The 12,268-nt window shown below is 33.0% G+C and overlaps 1 protein-coding gene across 2 annotated transcripts in view; it reads left to right on the plus strand.

The window, feature by feature from the left end:
- The window catches only part of LOC149791330 (uncharacterized), a 187,140-nt gene that overhangs the window by 118,719 nt on the left and 56,153 nt on the right, over positions 1 to 12,268 (plus strand). For both annotated transcript variants that reach the window (XM_089969860.1, XM_089969859.1), the window contains exons 29-30: positions 13 to 126; positions 9,917 to 10,042. In XM_089969860.1, the coding sequence (XP_089825986.1) occupies positions 13 to 126; positions 9,917 to 10,042 (240 nt within the window). The remainder of the gene's footprint in view (positions 1 to 12; positions 127 to 9,916; positions 10,043 to 12,268) is intronic.

A 12,268-nucleotide genomic window follows, 5' to 3' on the forward strand; every position in this document is an offset into this window, starting at 1 on the left:
GTTTTGTTCCAGACATAGATGAGTGCGACGATCACCCTTGCAGCAACAGTGGGGTTTGTACCAATACTTATGGTTCATACGTTTGCAACTGTTCAACTAGATGGCAAGGACAAAATTGTTCATCAGGTAATAGTCAGCTGTACGCTCAACAAGAATATTGCGTATTGTTAGTTAATCATAATGTAAACAGCACATTTATAATACCTGTTTGCTATTTATAAGTTGTGTAATGTGCTACAAGAAGATTTGTGTGATTATATCGTGTAGCATTTATCATTTTGTACTGCATGAATGATGAAATTTATCCTCAAAATTATCTCTTAAGCCTTTGACGAACTGAGATTAAGGTGTTATTATAAACTTTTCTACACACCCATGGATGCTGCTCATCTTTAAACATCGACAACTAAGTCTCTTTACTCATTGTGAAATAGAATACCATTTACAAAACAATTAAATCTGACATTATTAAGAGTAATTTAGACGTACGTACAAAAGACTTTTTTTAACATATCCGCTTTTAAGGACTGTATCTTAAAAAAACACTAAACTCTCAAAACATTACGTTGTGGAGAATATAAGTCGTTTCCAGTGTATATATATATATGGGGTTTGTACCAATACTTATGGTTCATACGTTTGCAACTGTTCAACTGGATGGCAAGGACAAAATTGTTCATCAGGTAACAGTCAGCCGTACTCTCAACAAGAAGACTGCATATCATTAGTTAATCATAAATCGAACAGCACATTTATACTACCCTGTATATTATTTATAAATTGTGTAATGTGCTACAAGAAGATTTGTGTGATTATATCGTATAGCATTTATCATTTTGTACTGCATGAATGATGCAATTTATCCTGAGTATTATCTCTTAAGCCTTTGACGAACACTGAGATTAAGGTTTTATTATAAACTTTTCTACACACCCATGGATGATGCTCATCTTTAAACATCGACAACTAAGTCTCTTTACTAATTGTGAAATAGAATAGCACCTACAAAACAATTAAATCTGACATTATTAATAGTAATTGAGACGTTCGTACAGAAGACTTTTTTTAACATATCCGCTTTCAATCATTGTATCTAAAATAACCTGAATTCTCAAAAGATTACGTTGTGGAGAATATTATTCGTTTCCAATATATATATATATATATATATATATATATATATATATATATATATATATATATATATATATATATATATATATATTCAACATCAATGAAAATTAGCACATGCATCATAATCGATTTACAACATTCAATCCTTTACATATCTCTTCCAATTAAGAACTTGTTAAGGGTTGTTAGTTTTGGGATCAAAATGAGATAATGTAGTCAAACTGAGATAATGTAGATGAAGCCTTTCTGTAGATTACAAGATGTACTTATAAGAAATTGACTTAACTCAGTTTCAGTCCTATTCAGGTGTCTAAATAGTATTGCAGCTAATTGAAAGTAGTACATAAATGGCAGCGCACACCACCTGCTCAGTTCAATTAATTTTTGTTCTAATACATCACCATGTATGTCATTCTAAATCAGACTTCCTTTAAATTGGCATCTTGAAACTGCATATGGCTACTATACCAACATCTCGGATTCCGCTGTATGTGTGTGTTTCAGATAATAATCATAGTTTCTGGTCTAAATATAGAAAGTTGTAGTCGATAGTAAGGGCTTTGTAAGTTGTGTTAATTCTTGTTGGGTGGAAAACGATAGATTGTATATAAAAGTATAGACAACAATTAATATCTTGACATAAAAATGGTTATGCATAAATTATTAAGAATACGAAGGATACATATGTTACAATAAACGTTTGAAAAAATTTGAAAAATGTTTTCCATTGGTTAACTCGTCACCACGTGTCGAAAAGAAAATATGACATCACTTATCAACATTAATAACATCATTATTATGTCGTGTAAAACATTATGAATTTTGACAATGGTTTATTTTTTCTGGCACAAGATAGAATGACTCTCGTATTTCAGAATACATCATTAACGCGAACGCCAATAGCTTCTGCAAATATAGATATAAAATAATTGCAAGCAAAGAAATTGATGTTCTTTCTAAAATGGCTTATGATAGTCATATGTGTTGAGGCTGCTAAATGATATTTTTCCTAATAAATTTGCTGGTTGGGTAATTTGGGTGTGAAGGATGACGTGGATAAACGTCGTGTTCATGTTGACATCTGATGGAGCTTGGAACCGCCAGCAAATCGAACACATGGAAACATCAGAGATGTAAGAGAGCTGTTAAAACAATGATTCTAAAAGGCTGGAAGAGATCCTATCGTCTTATAGCTTTGAACGTTTAAAGATCTTCCTAATATATTATTGATTCTTTGAAACGAGCAAAAACAAAAAATATATAATGGAAGATCGTATAAAAGAGAAACAGTTCACAGTGAAGCATTCGTGGTAGAACAAGATCAACAATACTGGAAAAATTGGCCTGTGAAGCTGTTCTTGAGGCTAATATCTATTAGAAAACCACAGTGCCACCTGTCTATGCCTTTAACAATTTTGATTTAAATATGCGTCTGCAAATAAATATGATTCGAAATAATCAACAAGTAATAGAAAACGGTTTATATTCTGCAATCCACTAAACACCTATCCATCCAATCTGTTCAAAATAGTCCCGTGAATTCATGTCGCATTTCCCATTATTCAACAATAAATCTCAGTCTTATTATCGCAAAGTTCAAATTCATAGCGACTTTTTAGATTTCGATTACAACATTCCATTTGATATAAACAGTTATAAAACAATTAATATAAGTGCACATATAACTGGCCAATGTATTTTCAATACAAAAACATGGACATATGTCTTTTATATTTATGGAACTATGTGATTTATTTCAATCTACGTTTTCTTAGAGTCATTAATAATACTATTTATTTCGATTTTATCTCAGTGTGATCAAAAGTCATCGAATATCATTCAGGCGTTGAATAGGTTCTAATCATGTTTAACCGATTTTCATTCAGTGTAATTGAACAGTAAATTAGTCGCACCGTAGAAAGACAAACAATAATATGCAGGATATATTGGTCTCTGAAGAATCATATCAAACGTTTCACTACTCTTAACATAGTAAACAAACAGAGGCACGGATGACAATTTGGCTTTAAATTGTTTTAAAATCAACAACTTATATAAGCAAGAAGAATTCCACACAAGGAAATTTTAATGTGCTGTATCTCTATTTCTTCACTTTATAACAATTTGCTATATAATAAGAAAGAGTATCATCAGAAATTCAAGAAAGTCCACATCCTTTTTGTTGTCGGTTATAACCATGAGTTGAGAAAATTATGTAGACCAGATTGGTAAGATATCTGTGATGCAGTGCTGATGGCAGCATTCCGGAGGTAGTCGATGACGCTTGCTAATACAGAAACTCGAACAGGCATGTGTACTTTACTGGGTCTCTAATTCCTTCTGGTGCAAACAAATTAAATCTACTCTACTTGAAGCAAGATAATAATACAGCAATAACGCGTTTTGCACCTGGCAAGTATCAGGCAGTCACAACATAGCTTTAAGTCATAGCATATAGTGTGAGTCTCTGTTTGAGTCTCATTACAAATGGGATGCTTAAACGTCCTTTGTTAATTATCGGAAGTGTTGCCTGATTGTCACAGCCAAACTAAATTGTATGGATGTCCAATTACACAACAACAGCAACAATATGGTACAGTTCAAGAAAGTCATGGATGATCCCTGAATATGCATGGAAATGGCATCAGGTAATTTACCTGCAAACCATTTCATTTTGAATGTAGACACGAAAGCAATGAAAGTAAGATGCATTAGTATAAAGTTCAGAGTCAAAACTAATTGTAAGTTCATTCGTAAGGAGCAAGGATATACCATTCCATTTCTGAACAAAGGAATTTAAAAATTCTAATTCAAGGTTGCATTAAGTATACAGATGCACATGATGATAGATTGTTTGACTAAGATAGGTAAAATTAACAACAGCTAGCAAATGTAATGTCCTGCACAATACTCCTGGATTCAAATTAAAAATGGCAAAGTAAGCTCAAGATGTTTCTCTTTGTACACCTTTCCCGATGAATTGAAGCTCTGATACAGTTTATGAATTTCTTGTGCAAAAGTGATTTAATCTTACTAATGTCCAGCACGATCGCAACATACGGAAAAAAATGGCAAGGTCCCAAATGTTTTATGGGGATAAATAGCGATCTTTAATTTAGCAAATATCTGGATGATGACGGCCATCACGGGGTCTACATCTGCAGCAGGAGAATCTATTGCCATGAAATCATCTAAAAGATTACAGAAGTGACTGATACCAAAGTTCTACATTGCTAGCTAAATCATTGACTAATTTTGGACTCGATCGACAACCAAACCCAAGAAGATTGAAAATGAAATATTGATCGAAGTTTTGTACATCCTGAAGGCACTACTAAGTATAAAAGCACATGTTATATCGGCTTTATACATCCAAGAACCACGAACCAAAGGCTACAACGTTTGAATAGAGTCATCAATCTTTACATAAGACATGGAACATTTCCCCCTGTCAATTAGATCGTGAATAATAAAGATGTGTGAGCGGTGAAGAGCTTACATGTGTACGACACATCTCTTTATTTCCGAGTATTTGCACTCAGCAAAATGTCATGAGATTGATTCGATACATATCAAATGGGGGTGGGGGAGAAAATAAACCTAAAAGCGAACCTTTCTCCAACATTTTAAGTAACAATTCCGACACCATGCTTAGTTGTTTGCTAGATTCGTTATTCATTCCAGACTCTGTAATAAAAGCTTATCTGTAACAATCAAACCCTCATTCATTAGACTATTAAAGTTTCAAAGACAGACTTGATATGATAATATTTTAGTTCAAGTTAGAGTTACATACTGCTACTTGGAGTGGAACCCTGCAGCGGAAGATTTAGTAGCCATTTGCAACCTAGTATTTTAGGATGCTCTTCATGCAATTAAGACAATCATGCATGCGAATGAATGTGTCATGATCACAGCCAGTTTACTTCTGAATTAAAATGTTGGCACATTCACTTGTCTTGGTAATGTGGTAATGACTGCGAAGAGAGATCCTCGATTGCCATTAAAGCTGTATGGAAGTTCATCCACTCATTTCATTAGCATATGAGCTGTATAGGCAGCGAAATCGAGTCATCGTATTCGCAAGAAAAACGACCGTTGTTGTCAAGGAATGGAATGCCGCCTCCATGTTAGAAAGAAACAAGATTAGATATCGTCAGAAGATGGGAACCAGATGTAAAATAACCAATTTTGTCTGGCGTGGCTACGTACTGTTTATTGTGTCTGTTTTTTGTAGCTCTTCATATCTTGACACATTGCGCAAAGTAGTATCAAAGTCAGATGGTGGCGTGAAAGTCTCTGACGATTGCCTCAAAGATATGCAACGGAGCATTGCGTAAATCCATATCAAAAGATCATAAAAGTAGCATTGTTCAAAATAAATTCGCTGACCTATTCTGCCAGCAATGAAAAATACGAGACAAAGAAAATCGAAGACGAACATGGAATACTTACTTGTGCAAATAATATCAACAGTCGCATGTGTCACACAAGAGCAAAAGATGTAATCCAACTGTAATGCAAGAAATCCTTTCATTTATCTATCTATCAATCTACAGTTAGTGAATGGATAAGTTGTTCATTTCCGTTGCACGCTTGTTTTCATTAGTAACGGTGACTCTTATGCATTTTGCAGATGACAAAGCCAAAATATCAGCTGTGTTCTTTGGAGCCCTTTTGAACTGATCCTTTAAATATTCTTAAACCTGAATACGAATTATTTCTTTATCTGTTACAGTCGATATATGATGTAAATGAAACCTTCTAAAACACAAAGTGGATATCATTATATCATCTCACACATTGCGACATCCAAAAGTATTCACATGTATTTTTATCCAAACGTAACTGTAACAATCAAGCCCGGATATGTATTCAAACGTATTGACAAGAGGTCGCATTTAATCTTGTTTTGTTTGTTGCCTGTTTATCTGCTAGCCAATTTCGATGAGAGATTATTTCATTCTTAGGATACTTAATTTTCGAAATTTTATACTCGACAACTAATCCAATCGAAACTCTAATAATATATTAGATTTGTCTTACATGCCTGCTACTTTTGTTTAGTGTGATTAATCATGGACCCTATAATGAAGCATTGAATGCTTTAACATACATTTTTCGGATGGAATATGAACATTTGATAATAATTATTTTAAAGACAACTTAATCAGTAAAGATTCCTATTTTGGTTAATGGAAGAAATATATTTGCTTTCTATGTATTTTTAATATTCAGACCGCAATATATGTTAATAAGCAATGTCTGTATTTCAGAATTTTTCTGTATGAGATATTTAGCATATGCAACAAATAATCTAGTTTATCCTATCCCGATACGTAGTGTGATTCTCGAACGCTAAAAGAATACGTCAGTCTTCCCTGTCAAGCTTGTTGTAACCGCAATGATCTAAAAGAGACATGAAACTTCTTTTAAGATCAAAAAAAGATTTGATTTAATAATGTTTCACTTGACACGAGACATCTTTTAATCTCCCTGTAACGTGTTTATAATCATTTGAATAATGTTATATTTTATATAATCTTGCAGATAAAATGTTTCAACAATACACATACTTCATGTATTGTTCGTGTGTCTCTCATTTTTTAACATGCTTCTGCAATACCCAAGCGCCATGTGTATACAATGTGTTTTGTTTATATTAATTTTATGTTTACCCAAAATAGAAGAGGATTTATCCTGCTCATGTCAGCCTCATCATAACTGATTCGCATGAACGGTTACATTTAAATCATAGCGGTCAAACTTTCTTCTAATATAGTACTTTAATCCCGAAAACGGTGATTGCGGTCTTTTTCAGTATATTACCTCTGGCACATGTATTGTTATTACTATATTGGGTTAAGGTTAATACAGAAAAGATCGAAAGCAGGAAACTTTAGCAAAATTAACAAACTATTTCTTTCTTAAAATAGAACGTGGAACCTTAAAAACAAATTACCTATGATGAAATAAATCCTACATAGCCCTAAACGTATTGCTGAAGTCTAAACGAATCTGGTGTTACAAATTAGTCCGAGTGGTATTCCAATGAAGTTTAATCTATTGTGCTGATGCTCCAATACTCTTGAGGTATCAAAATGATATAATCCAAAATATATTGAAAAGAATTCCGAGATCGATAGTAATTAGTAAAGTATGATCACTGTGTAATACCAGTAAATAATTCAACTAAATAAGAGATATCCTCTCATATGCAACCAACATAACTAATTGTCTCCTCAAATACGATTGTTCATGCTAAGAATGACTGATTATCAGTATATGATCTATTACATGTAATACACAAACTGATGAGTGTCGTACATTCATTCGAAATCATTCTCACTATGGCACCAAAGGTTATGAATTTTAGCTGATAGCCAGTCAGGAAAATAGGTAATCTGGTTATCCTACGGAAGTGGGAATCTCATGACCCATCTCATCCGATCAAGTTGTCAACAGGATTTCTTCTTACACCTTCTAAGGTCAAGAGGCCACTTGTTTCCCAACCAAAATGAAGTCACCATAAAGCACCAGCCCACAAGCTTGAAGCTATGTAATGTAAACAGAGGAAACATTTATTTATTGAATGTGTAGTCTATGAAATGGCCATGGCAATCTGCTGTCATGAATTAAACATTTAACAAAAAATAACGACATTCCAGATTAATTTGTTTCTAATTTTAGTAATTTGAATTGAAATATTGAAGCTTGAAATGATTGTGTGCGACAATTGTACATAATATTGATATTTGTCATTCAAGTTTGTTCCCTGTATATTTAAGAATAATTCTTATATGTACATAATGGAAGAATATTTCGCAGATCATGTGTTAGTTGTGATTGTTTTTTCAACATTAGGTTTGTCCAACTCATTTGATATAGTGGGCCAGATTTGGTATATGTTTACTTTACTCGTGCCATACGTATTATGAACTAAAATAAGCATTAAAAATGAGACACTAACAGGAGGCCTCGTCTGTGGACCGTTGTTATAAATAGCAAATAACTTTCGGAGCAGTGTTGTTTGTAGTGGTACCAGTAGCAATGATAAGTCTTGCAGTTGCAACAGGGCATCAACAGCTGTAGTGCGAATTGGTTTATTAAATTGATTCTCTATTGATATTGTTGTCAAACATATTGTATTGACAATTCACTATAATCTAATAATCCTAATCGGGCGCTAATGAGACATATAATGATTATAATGTAATCACCATATCCCATCGCTAGTAAAGAGCACTATATGAATAATTTTTAATTTGTTGATGAAAGACTTTTAGATTTTGTTTTAATCGTCTTTATTGCACTGAGGAAATATAATGAATCATATTGCGGCTAATTTTCAAAGATAAAATACAACAGCAATAAAAATATAAAATATAATGAGATATAAGAAATAGTTAACTGTATATTTTGCGGATAATGCATGATCATAAATATGTATAGCATACTCTTTCAACCAGATGATTTCAAATAAAACCAAATCTTGTAAAATCGTCATTATTAAATTGATTTTTATAAAAATGAAACCTTACAAACTTTGAACTGACTATATACAGTATCATTTACACTTGGATAAATACCCGTTATCTGTATTTTAAAAAAGAATAAGTTATCAAGTGCGGCCTAAATAGTAGATTCGGTTACGAACATGATATCCCGTGTAATGGTAGAATAACGGCATAGTGTATCAATCTTTACATGCATGATATGATCAGTGGTTTTAGTTTAACTCATTCATATATTTGTTGGATTTACGATAATATGTGTAATATTCTTCCTTAATAATATTACAGAACGGTCATCAGAACATAATGTATTTATCATTACTTTTAGTTCATTATTTCGGATCCAACGGCAGCTGTATGCCCCTCGCTACGTACACACTACCTTAATTGTACATATTGAGCATTATTATAGTACAGAAAATAAGACCGGGTTAATTACACTCAAATATCAGCCTGCTAAGAAATTAACAGGTTAGTCACAGAAAATAAGTTTTAGCCGCTTGCTCACATCCAATTAACAACCTGCTCTAAAAAGTGATACCAACTGGATCAGAAAGAGCATGTACTAAATGAACACGTTTGAAGACTGCTTTTAGTAAAACAATTTTTACATAAACGGTTATGAAGAATGGTACTGAGTACTTGTATCACATTGGTGTAATAATCACACGAATGTTTTATATTATATCATGCCATGTCATGTCGTGTCGTGTCGTGTCGTGTCGTGTCATGCCACGGAAGAATGTAAACTAGGAATTTCAGGATGTGAATATGTAAAAATAATCTGGGACAGTTCATCTGCTATTGTTATTACGGATAAGTTCTAAATACGGATACACAGATATGCGAATAAGTTAAATATATAAATATTATTACAATTGCCCTTCCATCTCGTGAATCATAACGAACGTCGTTTTAAAATATTCCCTTTTTCTGATTTGCAAGTATAGAAAAATTGGTTTTTCAAGCAGCTATACAAATGTATTCAACAATATTGACATAATTGTACTAGTCATAACTTTGTTTCAAACCTATTCTTATATGTAATCATTTCGTCACATATGATTAAAGTTACACGGGAATCCAAATTTGTACTTACGTATAAGGAATTAAGAAAGCATTTTGTGTATTTGCAATTGAAAACCTTTATTTGCAAACGTTACAATTCTGAGAAAGACAATCATCCAAATTGAAACTTTTAAAATGTAATAGAGTAAGTTTAGGTTTACTGTAATATCTAAGTTCATTATATTCTATTCTTGTTGCAGAGGTTGACGTCTGTGCTAAGGTAGGCAATATCAACTGCAGTCAAATTTGCTTGGTAGAAAATGGGACGGCAACATGTGCATGTCAACAGGGGTATTTTCTAGATACAGATGGGAGAACATGCAAAGGTACACACTTTAATTAAATTTGTCATATACCTCTTCTAAGATATGGGCAAACATGTAAACGTGCTGAATAAAACTGTATTATAGTTAAACCAATACGGACGTCACGAAGTATATTCTGCATCCAGATGTATGAACATATAACGGTACACAACCGAATTAAGTTTTAGATATATCTTTACTGTACACAGCATGAAATAACCGCATATTGTAAAACGCCTCTAATAACCTTCTAATTGAAATTCAGATACATGCCAAATGCTACGTTATTAAAATGTTCAATTTGCATTTCTCTTCCATTGTTTCATGTGAAAAACTAATGTTTTGACCATCATCTTTCTTCAACAAGCTTTTTACATGCAGCAAAAACTATGGTTCATATCTAAGAATTTTCCAAATTTTATTGAGATCAGAATTATAATTTACACTGGACTTTATTAATGGTTTACTACCATTACTAAAATTTGTACTTGATATCACACAGAATATGTAAATTTGTGTCTTGATACATTTAAATCTTATGCAACATATTAAGACATTTAATGAACGAAATTTGGTTTGCTCTGATACGCATGAGCTTAAATAGATCTTATTGTTTTAATATTTCTTCTGCACACATTTATTACCAAGCAATAACTTCATACTGTAAAACTATTACAAATGCTACTAGTATTAATAGTAATAACCGTTTATTTATCAACGATGATTCAATTGGTAAAACTGCTAGTTGTCGTAGTAGCCCCACGATTAAGGCGTATTTATAATAGTTACCTGCTGAAATAATCAACACACCACCCTGGATATAAAACGTGTCACTATTAGGTATCAGATATATTGTATTCGTGCATTCTCGTGAGCTCCGCCCATTTGTACGGCAGACTGTGGACTGAGCATGGGTATATTGACTCATCGAAATAATTCAAAAATATACATACGAAGATACCTCAAGATTTAAAATATAAAACCAAAATAATCACACATCGTACAGTATATCCTGTAAACATGTATTTATTTATCTCTCTCTCAAAATTGGGGACAATGTGACGATTGCAATTACTTCAAGAGTACACTTTCAGTCCGATATTTATGCTGCTCTTTCGCCATTTTGCTTTGTTTCATACTAGTAACATGTAGTTAAACAAACAATAACATTATTAAATTAATTTACAGAAATCTAGTTGATAAATTAAACAAAATAATTAAACTTAACAAACCTACTTGGGACAAGCATGTCAACCATTTTGTTTTTCCCGAATTAAAGGAACATTTTAAGTTCATGTTCGGGTCTGGTATGTACTTGACTCTCTAGTGAATTATCTATGCGACTGCTGGACATATCAAACATAGTACAGCAGTACTTTCCTCTTTGGAAGATTCAAGAAAGTAACATGTTTAATGAATGTGTCTACCTTCTTAATATTTGAGCTGCACAAATCGGTGCTTTAGCTTCCTAAAGATTTTTGTAATTAAGTCTGGGAAACATCTTAAATTCATTGGACAAGCTAGTTAAATGATTGACACTCAGTAATGCATAACAAATATCATCAACAGTATGCACAGCATGGTGTCCGCCACCTAGTTTTTTATACCAACGACATATTTGATACACAGTATTGTGGCATCGTGTATTACAGGTCAAACCCAAACACACCGCGAGGTAGACTCCTGCAATCCCAGCTCCTGCTCAAACTTGGAAAGGCAACATTCCTAGAAAGGCGAGCACTAAACTATACGTTCACGTGTTCGTGTGTGTACAGTCATAGCAACAGAACGTATCTGGTATATCCTGTATACGCTTTCTAGAATTATATGGATCCAGTGACGTTATCCCGGTTGAGCGTATTAAGAGTCAGTATATCAGTGAGCTGGTTTGTGTCTGAATAAAAGTGATGTTCCTTTAAATTCTACGACAATCAAAAGAAATTCCTTGAATTCCCTACGATATGCTCCAGCTCCTTGTGTTCTTTTGTGAGTCTTTGTTATCATATATTTCGATATATGGATCAGACGATGTCATAATTTCATTTGCGGTTTAGAAAGGTGTACAGTTATCAATTCATATATGTCATTACCTAATCATAGACTTGCACTTTCATATTTGTTTAATGAATATGACAGATGAAAATATGTCATATTAACACAATATTATATAATTTATGTTTGTTATATACACGTGACAATGTAAGCGTTTGAATAGTCTACGACACTCCATTCTGTTATTTGAGGTGA

This window comes from Sinohyriopsis cumingii, chromosome 9 (genome assembly GCF_028554795.1).
Source record: "Sinohyriopsis cumingii isolate HCF-2022 chromosome 9, ASM2855479v2, whole genome shotgun sequence".
NCBI classification, from domain to species: Eukaryota; Metazoa; Mollusca; class Bivalvia; order Unionida; family Unionidae; genus Sinohyriopsis; species Sinohyriopsis cumingii.